This window comes from Dendrobates tinctorius, unplaced genomic scaffold (assembly GCF_039654945.1).
Source record: "Dendrobates tinctorius isolate UK_male_01 unplaced genomic scaffold, ASM3965494v1 ptg000103l, whole genome shotgun sequence".
In the NCBI taxonomy this organism is placed as follows: domain Eukaryota; kingdom Metazoa; phylum Chordata; class Amphibia; order Anura; family Dendrobatidae; genus Dendrobates; species Dendrobates tinctorius.
The window spans coordinates 37018152-37040191 of NW_027361771.1; the positions used below are offsets into that span (position 1 = coordinate 37018152).

At 43.7% G+C, this 22040-nt stretch overlaps 1 protein-coding gene across 6 annotated transcripts in view; it reads left to right on the plus strand.

The window, feature by feature from the left end:
• The window catches only part of SLC43A3 (solute carrier family 43 member 3), a 137280-nt gene that overhangs the window by 97526 nt on the left and 17714 nt on the right, over positions 1-22040 (plus strand). For all 6 annotated transcript variants that reach the window (XM_073588213.1, XM_073588210.1, XM_073588211.1 and 3 more), the window contains 3 exons: positions 1977-2023; positions 16297-16373; positions 17123-17215. In XM_073588213.1, coding sequence (XP_073444314.1) covers positions 1977-2023; positions 16297-16373; positions 17123-17215 — 217 coding nt within the window. The remainder of the gene's footprint in view (positions 1-1976; positions 2024-16296; positions 16374-17122; positions 17216-22040) is intronic.

Here is a 22040-nt window from a genome sequence, read left to right on the forward strand (position 1 = left end):
TTTATTTATATAGCGCCAACATATTCCGCAGCGCTTTACAGTTTAACAGTTTCAAAACACAAGCCATTAGTAACAACGTTAACAATACAATAAATAAAGCAAAATAAGACGAAATAAGATGACCTTGCTCGTGAGAGCTTACAATCTACAATGAGGTGAGGGAGATACAGAGTACAGGTGTGTATTTACAATTGTATATTTACAATGAAGGTCCAGCCATCTTGCGGAAGTGAAGGATGGATGGAGATAGTGAATGGGCTACACACGCACACTTACACATAGAATGACTTTGATTAGTGAACGTGATAAGCCACTGTGAACAAATGTGTTTTGAGAGAGCGCCTAAAACTATGCAAATTGTGGTTAGTCCTAATTTCTTGGGGTAGAGCATTCCAGAGGATAGGAGCAGCACGGGAGAAGTCTTGGAGTCGGGAGTGGGAGGTACGGATTAGTGCAGAGGTTAGTCGAAAGTCGTTTGCAGAGCGCAGCGATCGGCTGGGCCGATAGACAGAAATGAGGGAGGAGATGTAGGGGGGTGCAGCACCGTGGAGAGCTTTCTGGGTGAGAACAAGTACTTTGAATTGGATCCTATAATGAATGGGCAGCCAGTGTAATGACTGACGAAGAGAGGACAGGTCCGAGTACCGATTAGCCAGATGGACAACCCTGGCTGCTGCATTAAGTATGGACTGGAGAGGGGATAGTCGAGTGACGGGGAGGCCAATTAATAGAGCGTTGCAGTAATCCAAGCAGGAGTGAATCAATGCTACAGTGAGGGTTTTTGTTGTTTCCATGGTGAGAAAAGGGCGGATTCTAGAGATGTTCTTTAGGTGTAAGCGACAAGAGTGGGCAAGAGATTGTATATGGGATGTGAAGGAGAGATTGATGTCAAACATAACACCCAGACAGCGTGCCTGCTGCCGGGGTGTTATTGTGGTACCACCCACGGAGAGGGAAATGTCCGATTTAGGGAGGTTAGTAGATGGCGGGAGAAGAAGAAGTTCAGTTTTGGAGAGGTTGAGTTTCAGATAGAGAGTGGACATGATATTGGAGACTGCGGACAGACAGTCACTGGGGTTCTGTAGTACAGCGGGGGTAAGGTCGGGGAATGACGTGTATAGTTGTGTGTCATCAGCATAAAGATGGTACTGAAAGCCAAATCTGCTGATGGTCTGTCCAATTGGGGCCATGAGAGAGAAGAGAAGAGGGCCAAGGACTGAGCCCTGAGGTACCCCGACAGCAAGAGGAAGAGGAGATGACGTGGAGCCAGAGAACAAAACACTGAAGGAGCGGTCAGAGAGATAGGAAGAGAACCAGGAGAGAGCAGTGTCCTTAATGCCTAGTGACTGGAGCCTATCTCATATCTATCATCTATTATCTGTCTATGCCATATCTATCATTTATCTATCCCATATTATCTATCTATCATCTATTTATCCCATATCTATCTATCTGTCTCTCTGTCTACCCATCCATCTCTCTATTCCTGCTTGTTACCATTACTGCACACGTTCCATTTCTCCTGTCATTACCCCATAGTATTAGTCTTGTCACTGTCAGATGATTACACAGCATGAGCAGGGAATCGGCTCAGCATGTTGTTCCACCACTGAAGGTGGACCAACAATCCAGCCACATAAAAAATAGCATGGCGGCACTAATACAGATAAAAATGCAATGCACATACAAAAGTGCACATTATTCCTAATGGATGTACATAACAAATATATTTCTTATCACAGACTTTATTGAGTTTGGAACAATACTTTTCACACGACCACCCTTGTAAGGATATCTTGACCGACAATCATAATGATTGTATTTAATTCTTTTAGCTCTCCTTAGTGCGTCAATGCTAAAATAACACTAGGGTGAAATTTCTTAAGACCCCCTAATACTATATATGTATATTGTTCTCTTATATTATTTCATTTGTTTTGCATTAAAGATTTCTTTATGCTGCTTTTATTCTCTAGTTGTCTATATACAACAGCCACCCTTCTTATTGCCCTCTCCACAGCAGGTAGGTCTATGCAAAATAACTTAGAAGTTATAAGACTTTAGTAAAATTCTATTGCATTATTTATCACGCACTATTGTCAAAGATGCAATTTAAAAAAAAAAAAAATCAGCCGAGCATTACTCACCCTCCTTGGGTCCACTGCTGATTCTCCGCTTTGACTTCACATCTAAGGCAGTACAGCCAATCAGTGAGCTCAGCTCAGCTTCGATTGCCTGCAGCGCTGTCATCATAATGTCGGCACTGCAGACAATAACAAACACTGGGAGCAGCAGAGGAGAATCAGCGCTTGACCTCAGGAGGGTGAGTAAAGCTCTTTTTTTTTTTAAATCAAATTTCTGCCATAAGACATAAGTGTTCTGAAACTGATTCTTGCTGCCCAAATCAGAGCCTGTCTGCAGCAAGGTATGTTTTTCTCTGAAACGCTACATGTTTCATGGAAAACTCAGTTTGAATATCCGGCCAGGGGACCATAGGCAGAGATAGGACTAGGAGAGAAGGACCATGACATGAGGACTGGGCTCCAGAACCAATGCATTTCTGTGCAATTAGAAATGTGGTGAAAAAGCATAGAAAGAAAAAAAATAGTAAGGATTCATAATCTTACGCGTTTTGAGTTGGCAACTGTTATCCATAGCACAGCATACAGCAAAGGTGAGCAACTCTCCCTTTGGTCCTTCTGGCATCTCCCTTCACCAGTCTAGGTGATTGATACGTCTCATGCTAAGTACACACATGGGAGAGACCCATCAATGCAATAGAGCGATGCGGCAGCTCTTCAAACTAATTTTTCTCTGATACAGAGCATTTCAGGAAAAAACATACCTGGCTGCAATCATATCACCAGACTCTGATTCATGCTGCTCATGGTTTTCAAAAGTTCCATTTAAAGTGCTGGGGCCACAATGCCAAAATATGTAACAGGGCAAGTTATCATTTACTATTTATATACAGTTGTAATTTTATGGGGCCGGTGTCACGGTATATAAAGCGACCCCTACGGGGGGTCGGTAAGCGGGCGGCGCAACATGCACACAATGGGATGGTATAGGGAAGAGCAAGGCCCTACCATTAGGGAAATGGAGGAAGGGACACCCCTGAGCTCAAGCCTGAGCCTGTCCCTGCACTCCCCTAACGCCCTAAGTGGGTCCTTCCCCCTACTGCCGTCAGGATACCTCGTCCCTGTCACCTAACTCTGCCCTGGCTAGTGCACTGTCCGGCGAGAGGTGCTAGCCTCACCACTGTAGATATTACCACACACAGGATAGTGCAAATACGAAAGGGACGAGGAAATAAACACTTAGCTTTCTCTGCTGCAAAGCACCGCACAGCAGAATAAAGGCACCAGGATAATGAACCCAGCAGAAGCACCACTGCACCCAGAGAGCTCCTCCTCACTCAGGTTTGGTCACTGAAGATTGCTCTATCACCGTCAGTCAGCTGATGCATCAGGTGACCCTTTAAAGGATGGAGGGAGTGGCCACCACCCACATCAGCTGACCCAGCAGCACTGCAATTACTCCAGATTGCCAGCAGGGAAAAACTGACATTAACCTACGATGGCCCGAAAGGAAAAAGGCAGCATTTAAACAGAGTGGAACCAGAGCTGCCACAAATCCAAAAATGGATCATGACAGCAGGAGGGCTTTGGGGAACCACTCTCACAGTCATAGCTATGCCCCTCATTGAGTCATATGCTTATAATGAATAATTGTGTTATAATGTCAACAAAATTACTAATTTGCTCTCATTTCCCCGTTTGCTTCCATTCTAAGTGGGATAAAAATAATTTGTTTGCCACAATGAAGCACAAGATTTAGTCATATAATCCTTTAAAGGAACAGTATGCCTGGAATATAAATTGCTGTGCTGAAAACACTTGTTACAAAAGTTGAATGTACTGTAAAATATTACAGCTTGGGCAGTAACATGGAATATGACATTTTATGTTGATAAATGTAAAGTAATTCCCCTTGGTCTCAGTAATACTTTTACTAGGCATCAGAATCATGGGCAGACTTATAGCCTTCAGCTGATCAGGGGTCCGGGAGAAAGAGAGGTCCACAAAGCTCTAATGGTTTGTAGTTGGAACAACTGTACTTGTGGCCTGGTAGTATGTGGAAGTAGTAGTGTGCAGATGTAGTAGTGTGCGGAAGTAGTAGTATGCTGAAGTAGCTGTTTGTAGCTTCATAATCCCTTCATACAATCAGTGGAAACTGCTAGTGGAAGAATTGACTCTTCTACAGTACTTGTCAATTTCTCCACAGCCATGTATGTTTAGGTGTGGAACTTTGTGAAAGGGCAACATAGGTGACATAGGATGGGTGTCTTGTATAGGACTGCAAAACACCAAGGCCGATGCTCCGTAGTCCCCCATTGTAACAATACATGGTCACGGCAGTGATTTGCTGTCTGCCACCATTATTTTACTGCAGGTGTTACATGACTATATGGTATATCATCATTGCCACCTGTAAGGTAGCGCTTATTGTTAGTTTTGGGGGACACTCACCTGGCAGTGGATTCATGGCACACAGGAACACTTTCCATTTAAACAGTTTATGTGGTTTATTTTACAGCATAAACCACAAAAAGCAACAGTCTTACATCAGACAGGTCAATGTTCATAATAGGGCTCTGCTCTCTCAGACCTGTGATCACACAGGCTGTGCCATGTCCAGCAAACAGGCTCTATAGCCTCAACACAGTTATTTCCCCATGTCCGGGGTTACCTCTTAGGAGCTCCTGCTCCAGACGCAGACTCTTGGTTAGTCCTTTCTCTCAGGGAAGCGGCCGCACTGGGATTACCGTTCCAGACAATACCTTATTCGCTAGGCCGCCTCACAGTTCCAGACCCACAGCCAGGCAGTGGCTTCCCCAAATGCAGGCCGTCACAGACTCTGCTCACACACGTGGCCTGTCGGGTGCTATTCAGGACATCCGTCCCCACCTGGGACCGTCCAACACACACAGGCCTCACCGGGTGCTATTCAGGGATCCGACCCTACTCCCGGGGTCTCCCAACACCGGCCTCACCAGGTCCAAAGTCTCGCCACGTGCTCCAGGGATCCGATCCTCCTCGCAGGATATCCCAGCATAGACCTTAGAGGACCTTGCAGTCTGCACCATTCAGGTACACACACTTTCCCCATGTGACCCACCCTGGTCACATTATATGGTCCATAACCACACCCACAGGTGAGGTATGGATCACATGGTCATGACCTCACTACAGGTCCTATTCCACACAGCCACACACACAGGCTTTACTTTGGGCGTTCAGACACACGCCCCTGGGTGGGTTTGTAGGTGACTGGTCCCACCCATCTCACCAAGACACCTGGAAGCTTCCCTATTGTAAAACAGAAACCATAAGCAGTACCTCTGCTGATCAATACATGTTCCAGCTTCCACCACAGGGCCACCCACCCTGTGATACATATCAGTCATTTACAATCCTGCCGCTCATAATTTCCCCATCACAATAAAGGAAACACCAACATGCATGTCCTGGGAAGCCCATACAGCCCTCCCTAGCTGTCACAGGGGTCACTGCATCACACACCATATAAATAGAGAATGGATGAGGGGCCACAGGAATATTGGTGCTGGAGCAGCAGGTGATTTAAAGAGAGCTTGTCTGCTCCAAAATATGTATCAAAGTAAGCAAAAGTCCTTGTAAGACGCCTTACAGTAGGAAGAGTTATATTTTTCATTTCAAGATTTGCTGCTTAGTTTTGATGAAAATTATCCATATGTTCATCAGCAATGGAGGTCATCGAGGGCAGGGCCTGTGTTGGGTGGAGCACCCTTTCCCCCACAGTGTAGGAGGGGGCCTGTGAAACTGTGAGTTAGCTATTCTGTAAACTGTGCAAGGAAGGGAGGTCTGGGCCGTACAGCTCCATACACAGTGTCCTCACTTGAATATGAGCATAAAATATGTTTTCTCCAAACCTATTAACTTGATGCAAGTGGTTTCACAAATTCAGCACAAAACACCACATTTAATGATTACTGCAGTCTCACTCCTACATGACAAGTGTCTTTAGTACTCAGTAGAGCAGCTTTGGTTGTTATGACCTACTGAAAATGTGATGCACGGCTGGACACCATGGCAATGACCTCCATGTCACTAATATTGTTGAGTTTGAATGCTGTATCCACCTTCTTCATTTCCCATCAAGGATTTTCTATTGTGGTCAATTGAGGTGCCTGTGATGGCCACTTCCAGAACTCTTCTGAAACCAAGCCTTGCTGGACTTCTGTTTGTGATCATTGTCCTCTTAGAAGGTCTAAGCTTCAGCTTTATCACAGAAGACATGATGATTTTCCCTAGGATTTCCTGAGACTTGGTTGAATCCATCTTCCTCTCAGCATGTTGTAGGTTTCCAGTGCCAGAGGAAGAAAAGCAGCTTCAAATGATCACCAAGCCACAATCATGCATACCTACAGTTGTGGCCAAAAGTATTGACACCCCTGCAAGTCTGTCAGATAATACTCAGTTTCTTCCTGAAAATGATTGCAAACACAAATTCTTTGGTATTATTATCTTCATTTAATTTGTCTTAAATGAAAAAACACAAAAAGAATTGTCCTAAAGCCAAATTGGATATAATTCCACACCAAACATAAAAAAGAGGGTGGACAAAAGTATTGACACTGTTCGAAAGATCATGTGATGCTTCTCTAATTTGTGTAATTAATAGCACCTGTAACTTACCTGTGACACTTAACTGGTGTTGGCAATAACTAAATCACACTTGCAGCCAGTTGACATAGATTAAAGTTGACTCAACCTCTGTCCTGTGTCCTTGTGTGTACCACATTGAGCATGGAGAAAAGAAAGAAGACCAAAGAACTGTCTGAGGACATGAGAAACCAAATTGTGAGGAAGCATGAGCAATCTCAAGGCTACAAGTCCATCTCCAAAGACCAGAATGTTCCTGTGTCTACCGTGCGCAGTGTCATCAAGAAGTTTAAAGCTCATGGCACTGTGGCTAATCTCCCTAGATGTGGACGGAAAAGAAAAATTGACAAGAGATTTCAACGCAAGATTGTGTGGATGTTGGATAAAGAACCTCGACTAACATCCAAACAAGTTCAAGCTGCCCTGCAGTCCGAGGGTACAACAGTGTCAACCCGTACTATCCGTCAGCATCTGAATGAAAAGGGACTGTATGGTAGGAGACCCAGGAAGACCCCACTTCTTACCCCGAGACATAAGAAAGCCAGGCTGGAGTTTGCCAAAACTTACGTGAAAAAGCCTAAAACGTTTTGGAAGAATGTTCTCTGGTCAGATGAGACAAAAGTAGAGCTTTTTGGGCAAAGCCATCAACATAGAGTTTACAGGAGAAAAAAAGAGGCATTCAAAGAAAAGAACACGGTCCCTACAGTCAAACATGGTGGAGGTTCCCTGATGTTTTGGGGTTGCTTTGCTGCCTCTGGCACTGGATTGCTTGACCGTGTGCATGGCATTATGAATTCTGAAGACTACCAACAAATTTTGCAGCAAAATGTAAGGCCCAGTGTGAGTAAGCTGGGTCTCCCTCAGAGGTCATAGGTCTTCCAGCAGGACAATGACCCAAAACACACTTCAAAAAGCTCTAGAAAATGGTTTGAGAGAAAGCACTGGAGACTTCTAAGGTGGCCAGCAATGAGTCCAGACCTGAATCCCATAGAACACCTGTGGAGAGATCTAAAAATGGCAATTTGGAGAAGGCACCCTTCAAATATCAGGGACCTGGAGCAGTTTGCCAAAGAATGGTCTAAAATTCCAGCAGAGCATTGTAAGAAACTCATTGATGGTTACCGGAAGTGGTTGGTCGCAGTTATTTTGTCTAAAGGTTGTGCAACTAAGTATTAGGCTGAGGGTGCCAATACTTTTGTCCGGCCCATTTTTGGAGTTTTGTGTGAAATGATCAATGTTTTGCTTTTTGCTTCATTCTCTTTTGTGTTTTTTCATTTAAGACAAATTAAATGAAGATAATAATACCAAAGAATTTGTGTTTGCAATCATTTTCAGGAAGAACTGAGTATTATCTGACAGAATTGCAGGGGTGTCAATACTTTTGGCCACAACTGTATATGCAAGGTGTTCTCTATGCTTCATTCTTCCTCCTTCAGACATACTGCTGAGCCAAAGGTCTAAAAAGTTCCAGTTTTGTTTTTCAATGCTCTAGGGAATAGAGTCCCAAAACTTCTGTGGTGATGACTTTGGTTGTGCTTTTTGGTCAATATAGGTGTACTTTTTGGAGTCCAGATGTGGAGACCTTCAGCATGTATTATGCACTGTAACATGCAAACTGAAACCTCAGTGCCTGTTCCACCAAATCTCCTTGCAGGTTTTTTAAAGTCACTTAAAAAGAGTTTTAGACCAACTGCCCACTCTGCAGTCTGGTGGCAGCAGCTGATATCTTCCTCTTTCTGCCCTGGTTGTGTACAGGGCCTGAGTTATGGAGAAACAAACTAGCCAGTTGCCCAGGACCCCCTCTCCCTCAGGGGCCCCCAGCCAATGGTGTGAAGCTATTAGTGGCAGAGCACGTGACTGCTATGGGGCCAGTGATTCGGGGGGGGGGTCGTGTCAGCGCTGGCTCCGGACAACAGTATTTTTTTTAAATCGGTGAATATATTGTGGTGACCATAATACTGTATGGAGGACTATGGGGTGTGCATTATACTGTATGTACTTTATAGAAGACTATGGGTATGCATTATACTGTATGAAGAACTATGGAGTGTGCATTATACTGTATGTACTGTATGAAGCACTATGGGGTGTACAGTGCTGTGCAAATTAATTGGGACAAAGCATTTTTTTAAGTAAAATCGCAAGTTGGTTACCAGTCAGTGATTCAAACCAGTTTTAACTGCTTTGAACAGGTGTGAGTGCCTGTGTGAGTGCCTGTTCAAAGCAGTTAAAACTGGTTTGAATCACTGACTGGTAACCAACTTACGATTTTACTTAAAAAAATGCTTTGTCTCAATTAAATTGCACAGCACTGTACATTATACTGTATGCAGGACTATGGGGTGTACATTATACGATATGTAATGTATGGATGACTATGGGGTGTGCATTATACTGTATGGAGGAATATGGGGTGTGCATTATACTGCATGGAGGACTATAGGGTGTGCATTATACTATATGGAGGATTATAGGGGTACATTATACTATATGGAGTAGTATGGGGGTACATTATACTATAAAGAGGACTATGTTGGGTGGATTATGCTATGTGGAGGACTATGGGGGTTGCGTTATATTATATGAAAGACTATAGGGTACATAATAACATATGGAGGACTATGGGGGCAATATACTATATGGAGGACTATGGGGAGTGCATTATACTATATGGATGATTATGGGATGTACATTATTCTATTTGGAGGACTGTTATGGTACATTATACTATATGGAGAATAATAGGGGAGTGCAATATACTATATGTGGCACATATAGGAGGCATTGTGGGGTCAATTATACTATATGGAAGACAATATGTGGACCATTATAATATTTGGAGGGCTGTGTGGAGGCCATTATAATATTTGGGGGTCATTATATTATATGGGGGGCTATGTGGGGGTCATTATACTGTTTGCAAGCAATTATACAGTGTGAAGGTTTGTGTGGAGAGGAAGACAGAGGTATCACTCATGTGCTGCTGATATCTGAAAATCGGTAAAATTAAAACATTTAGACAGGTTTAAAGGTCAACGAGTTTCGAGGTCACGCAGGACCTCTTCATTAGGGCAAAACCTGATCCACGTTTTGTCATGATGAAGAGGTCCTATGTGACCTTGAAATGCGTTGACTTTTAAACCTGTCTAAATAAATGTTTTAATTTTACCGATTTTTGGATATCATCAGCGCATGAGTGATACTTCTGTCTTCCTCTCTGTATCTATGGTCGTCCCCTTGACCGGTATCTGTGCAGCAGCTGTTTTATATGCTTGTTATGTGTTGCCATTCAGCAACCTAGTATCTCCCCTTTCCATGACACCCCATTGTCTCCGGATAAGACTCTATTGCACTTTTTTCCCAGTTTTCGTCCTTCCGTAAGGTTTGTGTGGGCCTATCATACTGTGGAGGGCTGTGTGGTAGCAATTACACTGTTTGAAGGGCTGTATGGGGTCCATTATACTATATCTCTGTATGTATGTGTTCCATCCATGCATGTGCCAGTATGTATGTGCTCTGTACATGCATATGTCTGTATGTATGTGCTCCATGTATGCATGTGTCTGTATGTAGGTGCTCTGTATACATGTATCTGTATGTACGTACGTGCCTGTACATATGTGCTGTTTATACATGTACAGCTCTGGTAAAAAATAAGAGATCACTGCAAAATTTTCAGTTTGTCTGATTTTTCTCTTTATAGGTATATTTTTGAGTAAAACGTAAATTGGTCTTTTATTTTATAAACTCATGATAACATGTCTTCGAATTTCCAAGCAATAAATTTTGTACATTTCAAAATTTTGTCTCATTTCCAGAAAATGAGAAATGGTCAAAATAACAAAAAATGCAGTGCTTGCAGACCTCAAATAATGCTAAGAAAACAAGTTCATAATCATTTAGAAACAACAATACTAATGTTTTAACTCAGGAAGAGTTCAGAAATCAATATTTTGTGGAATAACCATGATTTTTAATCACAGCTTTCATGCGTCTTGGCATGCTTTCCACCAGTCTTTCACACTGCTTTTGGGTGACCTTATGCCACTCCTGGTACAAAATTTTTAGCAGTTCTTCTTTGTTTGATGGCTTGTAACTATCCATCTTCCTCTTGATTACTGTACATTCTAGAGGTTTTCAATGGGGATCAGGTCTGGAGATTGGGCTGGCCATGACAGGGATTTGATGTGGTGGTCCTTCATCCACACATTGATTGACCTAACTGTATGGAATGGCACATTGTCCTGCTGGAAAAACCAATCCTCAGGGTTTGGGAACATTGTCTGAGCAGAAGGAATCAACTGTTTTCAAGGATAACCTTGTATGCGGCTTGATTCATACGTTGTAGTGAAACCTCCACCAGGGGGAGCTGGTGAAGGAAGAGAGGTTACACACTAAGAGCAGCAACCCTGAGCAACAGCACAGGTGCCACAGGTAACGAGAGAGAATAGTCAGACGAACCGAGTCAGAAACTAGCAGGAGCAGACGTACCAGAAGGAGCAGCAATACACGTAGTCAAAATACCAACCCGAGAGTCAGAAAGCCAGAACATGAGCACGGGGTCCAAAACGTGAGACGAAATACGTGGTCGGGGTACAAGCCGGGGAGTCAGATGCCAGAGAGGGAACGTAACAGCAGAGACGAATACCAAGAGACGGGGTCAGAAATCAGTCCGGGTCATACACGTGAATATCAGTCAAAGGCAGGAGGATCACCAAGGTACAAGGGTCAGAGGCTCTAAACTGGAAGCTTGAGCTATCACTAACACTGGTCAGCAGGCTGTGAGAGACTGAAATAGCCCAGCTAGCTCCAGAACGAGGCTGAGGAGATTAACTCCCGCATGACCAGTCCGGAGTGAAGACAGCAGAAAATAAACTCCGGACAGGACCATGGCATACGTCCTTCGCAAAGATTAACTTGCCCAATTCCAGCCTTGCTGAAGCATACCTAGATCATTACCGATCTTCCACCAAATTTCACACTGGGTGCAAAACACTGTGGCTTGCATGCCTCTCCAGGTCTCCGTCTAACCATTAGATGACCAGGTGTTGGGCAAAGCTGAAAATTAGACTTATCAGAGAAGATTACCTTACTCCAGTCCTCTATGGTCCATTCCTTATGGTCTTTGGCAAACTTCAGCCTGGCTCTCCTTTGCTTCTCATTGATGAAAGGCTTTTTTCTAGCTTTACATGACTTGAGCCCTGCCTCTAGGAGCTGGTTACGAACTGTTCTTGCTGTGCACTTCACCCCAGCTGCCATTTCCCATTCTTTTTGTAGGTCACTTAATGTCATCCTGCGGTTGCTGAGTGACATTCGAATAAGATGACGGTCATCCCGGTCAGTGCATTTTCGCTCCTCTGGTCTGTAGTTTTGTTGTCCCCAATGTCTGCTGCTTGACCTTGTTGTAATGGACTGCCGTCTTAGAAATTTTAAGGATGGAGGCAACATGACGCTTACTGTATCCCTCTGCTAGTAAAGCCAGAATTGAGCCCTTCTTTTCCTCACTCAAGACTTTTCTTTTCAACTCCTTTGGCATGGTTAAAAGTTATTTTTTCATTCCTATTACTTTTTGGGATATTACTAGCACTTGTTTTGCCATCCAGCTTTTCCTATTGCAAGAGGATTGTGAACACCACAGCAGGGTTTTTTATACTTTCCTTCGTTAAATAAGATTTGGTTCAGGTGATCACCTAATCAGAAGCACATTAAGTAGAATGAGGTGTACTCTGGTTGGAATTCAACTGACACTGGAATGGAATGGCTGTCAGACATGTAGACAAGGTGATTTTTATAACACTGTGCAGTGGTCTCTTAATTTTTGCCAGAGCTGTATTTGTATGTATGTACTCTGTGTGTAACATCCACATTTATAAATACCGGTAGCAGAGGTGGGAGTTCATAGGTGTAAACATCAGCAATAATCCAATGAATGAGCAAAATGCTTTGTATTGTTATGCCAGAACAAAAATATTTTTTCTCAGCAGCACATTGCTTAGTGCAAGCTGCAGATGTGTTGCTGATAACATTATATGTATGGGGACAGATTGATGTATTAGTGATCGTTCTGTCCCCATCATTCTTCCTCAGTCAGTGTAAAGAAGCCAGAAACAAGCACCAAAGGACTTCAGTATTGTCGATTGCGCTTGTTTAATGGCCTAAACTCAGCCCATGTACAGCAAATGCAAAGAATAAATGTTTCTGTGTGATGTTGCAATATGTTAGCATATGGAGCCCCACCTTAAAGTTTTACGTGGGGCTCCACTTAGTCTGAAACCGGCGCTGGTTGTATAGTCAGTGTTTCTCTAACTTGTGAACTTGTGAATTTTGCTTCCATTTTTACCTCTAGATCAGGGGTGGATATTTAATTTTCCCAAGAGGCCACATGAGAGACCATGACTGGGCCAAACTAATAGGCTGAAACTAATTCTGCTCAATATGTATTAATTATAATATTTTATAGAAAAAATAATTGTATCACTTATTATTGAGCAGAATAAAAGGTGCTGACATACCCTACAGTATATACCGTATGGGCCCACACACAGTCCCCTATATATAGTATTAGCTCCCACATAGCCCCCTCTATATACAGTATGGGCCCCACCATGACCCCTCTATATACAGTATGAGTCCCAACATAGCCCTCTATATACACAATGAGCCCCCACATAGTCTCTCTATACACACACTGTAAGCCCCCACATAACTATGTATATATATACATACTGTAAGTATCCTCATATAGTCTTCTATATACCGTGTGAGTCCAAAAATAGCCACTCTATATAAAGTATGAGCCCCCAAATAGTCTCCAATATACAGTATGAAAATAATTAAAACATCAAAGATCCACTGGCGCTATACTCAGCCCATTGAATATTGGTTATCAGCAGCCTGTTTTGGAAGACAATAACCAACTGTTGTCAAAAATATTGGAGTATAGTGTGAGCTCCACATATCCTCCATATATGCAGTGTGAGCCCTACATAGCCTGCATATATACAGTGTGAGCCCCACATATCCTCCATATGCAGTGTGAACCCCACATAGCCTGCATATATACAGTGTGAGCCCCACATATCCTCCATATATACAGTATGAGCAACATATAGCCTCCATACATAATGTCAGTCCCACATAGCCTCCATATATAAAGTGTGAGCCCCACATATTCTCCATATATACAGTATGAGCCCAACAATCCATATATACAGTGGGAGCCACACATAGCTTCCATATATACAGTGTGAAAAAAAACAACACATACTCACTTCGCATCTGTTTCCCTGGCACACTGTTCTTGTCTCCTGTGCACTGAGTCTCAGCAGCAGGGCGATTAAATGATGTTATCATGTCTGCTGTCTCACACGGTGATTGGTTGAAGATGGAGCCAGCGGCCCCGTCCTCCACCAATTTATTCACCGCTGTCTGCATCCTGAAACAGCATAATCAGGTCATGCGCTACTTACTAACAGAGCACAGCTGCCTGAATACTCACTGCTCTGCACGCCGGGACTGTGTACGCAGAGAGCAGTGAGTATTCATTGCTCTTCTGTAACACACACAGTGTCAGCCATCGGCTTCCTGCTGCTGCCAGCAGTGACTTGTGCCACTGCTTAAGAAAAATGAATATTCACCTCTCTCCATGCCCAGAGAGGTGAATATTCACTTCTCTTAAGTAGCAGCACACGTGACTGCTGGCAGCAGCAGGAAGCCGACGGTTGACACTGCGTGCTACTGAAGAGCAATGAATACTCACTGCTCTCTGCGTGCATAGTCCCGGCGAGCAGAGAACTGAGTATTCTGGTAGCTGTGCTCTGCTTTTGAGCAGCGCATGACGCCCCTGCCATGTGTTGCTTACAAGCCTAAAGCAACTGCTGGCATCGTAACAAGATGCAGCGAGGAAGCGCCAGGAAGGTAAGGCTGGTTTCACATTAGCGCTTTTGTGAGCAGCGCATCGTGCGCACCCGTGCGCATGCGTACTGCGCACCTATGTTTAACATGACGTGCGCATGGTCTTGCGCACACATGCGTTTTCGTGCGCATGCGTTTTTTTGTCTTTCGCGCCAGGCGCGCCAGACGCAACATGTTGCATTTTTTGGTCTGCCCTGTCTCGTCAAAAAAACGCATGCGCACGCTTGCGCACGGAATGCGCAAAAACAACACATTGAAGTCTATGGGAACGCATGCATGCGCATGGTCTTGCGCACGCTTGCATTTTTTTGCACATGCGTTTTTGAGGTAAACAAGTCTAGAATATTCTCTAGACAATGGAAAAAATGTCACACCTAAAAACGCATGTGCATAAAAAACGCAAACGCATGCAAAAACGCATGTAAAACGCAAGCAACGCTGCATTTTTTGATGCATCACCGTGCGCATGACGCTAAAAAACCGCGCGTTTGTTTTGCGTTTTTCTTTGCGTTTTTTATGCGCCCGATGCGCTGCGCAAAAAACGCTAATGTGAAACTAGCCTAAGTCTAATTTTTTTTTAATGTTTTTTGATGGGGCCATGCATACCAGGATGGCGGTGGGAGCCAATCATAAGGATGGGGACATGCATACCAGGACCGGGATGGGGGCCAATCATTCCAGAATATGGATGGAGCCATGCATACCAGGATAGTGATGGGGCCATGCATACTAGGATGAGATAGGGGCCCTGAATACCAGGGTAGGGATGGGGGCATGCATACTAAGATGAGAAGGGGGCCCTGCATACCAGGATAAGGATGGGGCCATGAATACCAGGATAGGGATGGGGCCATGCAAATTAGTATAGGGATAAGGGCAATCATTCCTGCCAGGATAGGGATGAGAGGGACCATTCCTACCAGGATAGGGATGAGGGGCCATGCATATCAGGCTAGGATTGAGGAGGCATGCATACCAGGATAAGGATGACGAACCATGCACACCAGGGTAGGGATGATGTGGCCATGCAAGCCAGAATAGGGATGAGGGGGTCATGCACACCAGGATAGGGATGAGGGGGCATGTATACTAGGATAGGGATGAGGGATCCATGCATACCAGGATAGGGATGAGGGGGCCATGTGTATCAGGATGGGGATGATGGGACCTTATATACCAGGATAGGGGATATTAAGTACAGAATTGACCAAATTTTTTGCTTCAATTTTTTCCCCTAATTTTCTCCTCTAAAACCTTGGTGCATCTTATAGTCTGAAAAATACCGTATATAAAAAAGTGTATACTTTTATTAGTACATCAAATTACATGTATAAGATTAAAACAAGTGAGAGATACAAGAGAGGGCGGCAGACACAGCAGGAAGAGACATGATGGATTATGAATAAATATATGATATTCAAGTAATGTGTCAAAAATAATAAAGTCACAGTGATATTTAGCATGATCACATCATATTCAATAATAGGTAGATAGCAGTATCGTCAGATAGTACAAGTCAAACAGCTGCTGTAAAATAAATTTTAGGGTGTAAAATAAATGATAAAAACCTGTGATCCAAATACTGCAGGGCTTCATCTTCAATTTGGGGTTTTCAACAGGAGTTATTTTGAGATTTTATCCATATACAACATTTTCTATCCATTTATTTTATTAGATACCGATGTGCTTCTATTTCCTGCTATAACTTTTCTGGCAATTGGTGGAGTTCTCTTCATTTTGACAAATATGCAGGTTAGTATGCTTATATATTGGAGATTGGAAAAAACTGTATTATATTATTAAAGGGGTTGTCAGGCCTTAGGGTGCCAACAATATTTTGAAAGTTGAAATGGTGCTTAATGGTGCTGAACATGAAACATGCTATATGTGGATGCCACTATTTTCCCCTTGTATGATTGTCTGTAACCAGTGTCGGACTGGGGTGCGAAGAGCCCATCAGTAACCAACTTCAGGGCCCCTCTTTTCAGCTACATGCAAATGTGACATTGTCCTCAATCACAAATGTATATAACCATGAACTGGGTAGATTGGTAAATGAATAAGATGCCGACTTTGTCGGTAAATAGTGATGCAAGTATATTGTGACAAGTGCTGCTCATATAAGAGGCTGGTGGCCTACTCTTACATAGGGGCCCACAGGAGGATTCTCCTATTCTCCTGTGGGCCAGTCCAAGCCTGGTGCCAGTAACCATTCTGTTTATGGATACACCTAATAATGGAGTAATTGCCACTATTTTCCCCTTATATTATTGGCTGTAATCATTTAGTTTATCGATACTCCTGTTAAAGGCGTAAACATGCTCTTCATGCAAACTGTTGACAACCAGCTCCACTTTGTACAGGGTAAATTTTGCACACATTAGTCATGCTCATAGAATTTTCCTTTAGATTACACAATATATATTTTTCGCTGCATTCTATAATACAGTGCATGTCTGGAACTGTACAGTAAGTTATAGAGCTCTCTTCTGTTTGTAAAGGTTGGAAATTTGTTTGGATCTCAACGCTCTACAATAATAAACCTATACAATGGGGCTTTTGACTCGTCTTCTGTTATTTTTCTAATTGTGAAGGTAAGATATTTAACCGTGAAGAATGATTTGGAGCTTTTTATCATACTTGTTCACAGTCTTGATTTTGTTGGGAAAATCCCACAAATTGAACCTCAAGAGTGCCGTTGTTTGTGCAAACCCCTGGTTAAAAAAGGGCCCTCTTTGTCTTATTGGAGTCTGTCATGGTGTTCTTGGTGTGGGGGTTTAAAATATCCCAATTTGGGACATTAATATGTTGAACACAATCAGGATTCAGTAATATATGTCTGTTATTGAACTGAGCAGTCTCCTAGTAGCCCCAATTGGCAGCTCAAATTTGATACTATGTAACGTATGTACTGTACCTTCTTAACAGATTATTTAATTGTTTCAAAACATACCAAATAATCAAAATAGTTTTGATAAATAGATATCCCACAGTTCTTAAGCCTCCGTTACACACTGCGATATCGCTAGCAATATCGCTGTAAAGTCACCGCTACATGTGATACTTACCTCCGACCGGCTCCCCCGCTGGTTATCGCTGGTCGCGCGAGAAGGTCCTGGATCATTTCTCATTGTCAACTTCCTGCTGGAGCTTCCTGCTGTCATGACGAGCGACGCGTGGACGCGGGCGGGAGGATGTCAGGATCGCCGCGTCTGACAGGTAAGTAGCGACCCCCGACCCCTGCGATGTCGCTGGTGAGATCTGCCTGTGTGGCAGCTCACTAGCGACCACTTAGGCTGGTTTCACATTAGCGCTTTTTAAGCGCACGCACGGCCGGGGGTAGCTCCGCCCCCGAGCCGGCTCTCTGCCCGGCGTGCCCGCCCCTTGCTTGTAGCTCCGCCTCCTAGCGCACAGCGGCGCCTGCGATCGGCGCACCCTATCTTTAGCATAGGGTGCGCAGATCGTGCGCAGTCCGTGCGCTAGTTGCGCTTTGACCTGCGCTGCGCACTTTTGACGGTGCGCCGTGCGCGCCAAAATCCGAAAAGTTTGATTTTGGCGCGCACGGCGCACCGTCAAAAGTGCGCAGCGCAGGTCAAAGCGCAACTAGCGCACGGCCTGCGCACGATCTGCGCACCCTATGCTAAAGATAGGGTGCGCCGATCGCAGGCGCCGCTGTACGCTAGGAGGCGGCGCTACAAGCAAGGGGCGGGCACGCCGGGCAGAGAGCCGGCTCGGGGGCGGAGCTACCCCCGGCCGTGCGTGCGCTTAAAAAGCGCTAATGTGAAACCACCCTTAGCGATGCACCAGCGATCCATATCGTTGTCGGGATCGCTGGTGCATCGCTATGTGTAACGGTACCCTTATTCTTGCCCCGTCATGGTAACTGACTACAGACTAACTTGTTTGTAGTCAGTTACCATGACTCTAGCACAATACTCCATTTGTTCTATATTTCCATCTAGTCTACCAAGTGTAGATAAGGAAATGGTTTCGTCGTTTCTGACAGAAATCATGGCGTAGTCCCAAATTCGTCATATGCTATATGAGAAAAGCTAAATACTAGCTTCTCATATCAGGACATAATAAAAAAAACACCTGGTCCCTTAGAAGATCTTAAAACGGATTAATAAAAACTCAGAAGAACAACAACTCTGACAACTCATAATTGTTAAGTCTTTTTCTGTTGTTGATGTTGATCATTTAACATGCTAACTGAGGCCTTTAGAGTCTGGACTGTAGCTCTTGAATTTTTTTGCAATTTCTCTGAGCATTGCATATGTCCATGGTGTAAATTTTCTGGGATGTCCATTCCTAGTAAAAATGTCAAACTACCTTCAATGTTTTCCACCTGTGAATAATCTTTCTCACTTTAGAATGATGGACTCCAACTTGTTTGGATATGGCCTTATAACCCTTCCCAGATTGATGATCATAAGCAATATCTTCTTTAAAATCATTGCTGATTTCTGTACTGCTTGGCATTTCGGTAAAACATGTCTGAATGATCCAGACCAGCAAACTGGCAATATTATAGAGATGATGGTTCTTGCTGATTTGAGATGACATTAATAAATTTGAGTGGAATTAAATTCTACTCAAATTTTACATAAATCTGCGTTCACCAAGATGCTGTAATGACACCGATAGTGTCACTGATGAAGCTTAGGGGGCACTAGCAGGAGGCAAGGGACCGAGCGCAGGGAGTGGAAGAACTAAGGCACGCAGTGCGCACAGGACCTGAGACTAAGTAGTCATGTGATCGCAGGGGGCGGAGTCACCGCACGTGAGGACAGGGAAACAGCCAAGAGCATGGAGTACAGGGCACAGAATGTTAAGTGGGGAGCCAAGGGTCAAAATCCAAACGAGAGCGAGGTACCTAGGGATAAGACAGAGAGTAAACTGAGATGAGCCAAAGGGTCAGAGAACCAGGAAGGACAGGGCAGTACAGAGCAGGAAACAGAGGCAGAAGTGAGGGGACAAACCGGGTCATACATAGCAAAGCTCACACGCACAGAAGCACAACGATTACAGATGAGTAACCTGGGTCAGCTACCTCTAACCGAGTACACGGAATATCACCGACACCAAACCCATGAACCACCAACATTAAATAGCCACCCCAGAACCAAAGAGAGGCAAACTAGAATTAACCCTGACCTGACCAGGGCGGAGGCAGAACCATCCCGTCTAGAGTTATGACAGATGCATTTTTTTCTGTAAATTGCTTCTGCATGACTTCACCAAAATGGCGTCTGCTGGCCTTACACTTCAATATTCGCTGGGGTCTGGAAAGACCCCAGCGCACAATAAAGAACACTAAATTAGCAGAGAATAATTTTTTGTGAATCGAATTTCCCGTGAAAAACACAAGCAGGAGGATTCGAATGTTGCCTGATCTGCTCATTTGTATTGCTGATTGACCAACGGCATTCGATTGACAGCACCTGGCTGCTACTTACCTTCCATATTGTCTATGGAAGTTGTTAAAGTGTATGTACATTTTCACACTCGGTTTCTGCATTATGTCCTAGATTTTGTTAAATAAATCAGACACAAATACTGAAAACACTATGGAACTCCCGGGATAAAGGGGAATCTGACCGCAGTGTTAGACTGCACAGGGGTAGTTTGTCATGAAATATGGAAACATATAGGTTAGCTGCAAAGATAAAACAATAGTGAATATTTAACCATTTACAAAATTGCATCAGAATTAAAATTTGGTGCACTCAATCACCAGAAATTAGTATATACAGTGGGGCAAAAAAGTATTTAGTCAGTCAGCAATAGTGCAAGTTCCACCACTTAAAAAGATGAGAGGCGTCTGTAATTTACATCATAGGTAGACCTCAACTATGGGAGACAAACTGAGAAAAAAAAATCCAAAAAATCACATTGTCTGTTTTTTTTTCCTTTTATTTGCATATTATGGTGGAAAATAAGTATTTGGTCAGAAACAAAATTTCATCTCAATACTTTGTGATATATCCTTTGTTGGCAATGACAGAGGTCAAACGTTTTCTGTAAGTCTTCACAAGGTTGCCACACACTGTTGTTGGTATGTTGGCCCATTCCTCCATGCAGATCTCCTCTAGAGCAGTGATGTTTTTGGCTTTTCGCTTGGCAACACGGACTTTCAACTCCCTCCAAAGGTTTTCTATAGGGTTGAGATCTGGAGACTGGCTAGGCCACTCCAGGACCTTGAAATGCTTCTTACGAAGCCACTCCTTCGTTGCCCTGGCGGTGTGCTTTGGATCATTGTCATGTTGAAAGACCCAGCCACGTTTCATCATCAATGCCCTTGCTGATGGAAGGAGGTTTGCACTCAAAATCTCACGATACATGGCCCCATTCATTCTTTTATGTACCCGGATCAGTCGTCCTGGCCCCTTTGCAGAGAAACAGCCCCAAAACATGATGTCTCCACCACCATGCTTTACAGTAGGTATGGTGTTTGATGGATGCAACTCAGTATTCTTTTTCCTCCAAACACGACAAGTTGTGTTTCTACCAAACAGTTCCAGTTTGGTTTCATCAGACCATAGGACATTCTCCCAAAACTCCTCTCGATCATCCAAATGCTCTCTAGCAAACTTCAGACGGGCCCGGACATGTACAGGCTTAAGCAGTGGGACACGTCTGGCATTGCAGGATCTGAGTCCATGGTGGAGTAGTGTGTTACTTATGGTAGGCCTTGTTACATTGGTCCCAGCTCTCTGCAGTTCATTCACTAGGTCCCCCCGCGTGGTTCTGGGATTTTTGCTCACCGTTCTTGTGATCATTCTGACCCCACGGGGTGGGATTTTGCGCGGAGCACCAGATCGAGGGAGATTATCAGTGGTCTTGTATGTCTTCCATTTTCTAATTATTGCTCCCACAGTTGATTTCTTCACTCCAAGCTGGTTGGCTATTGCAGATTCAGTCTTCCCAGCCTGGTGCAGGGCTACAATTTTGTTTCTGGTGTCCTTTGACAGCTCTTTGGTCTTCACCATAGTGGAGTTTGGAGTCAGACTGTTTGAGGGTGTGCACAGGTGTCTTTTTATACTGAGAACAAGTTTAAACAGGTGCCATTACTACAGGTAATGAGTGGAGGAAAGAGGAGACTCTTAAAGAAGAAGTTACAGGTCTGTGAGAGCCAGAAATCTTGATTGCTTGTTTCTGACCAAATACTTATTTTCCACCATAATATGCAAATAAAAGGAAAAAAAAACAGACAATGTGATTTTCAGGATTTTTTTTTCTCAGTTTGTCTCCCATAGTTGAGGTCTACCTATGATGTAAATTACAGACGCCTCTCATCTTTTTAAGTGGTGGAACTTGCACTATTGCTGACTGACTAAATACTTTTTTGCCCCACTGTATCTGAAGCCCTTAATATATATTAAAAGTGAAATTGTGTTTCTATTTCTGTTCCTGTAC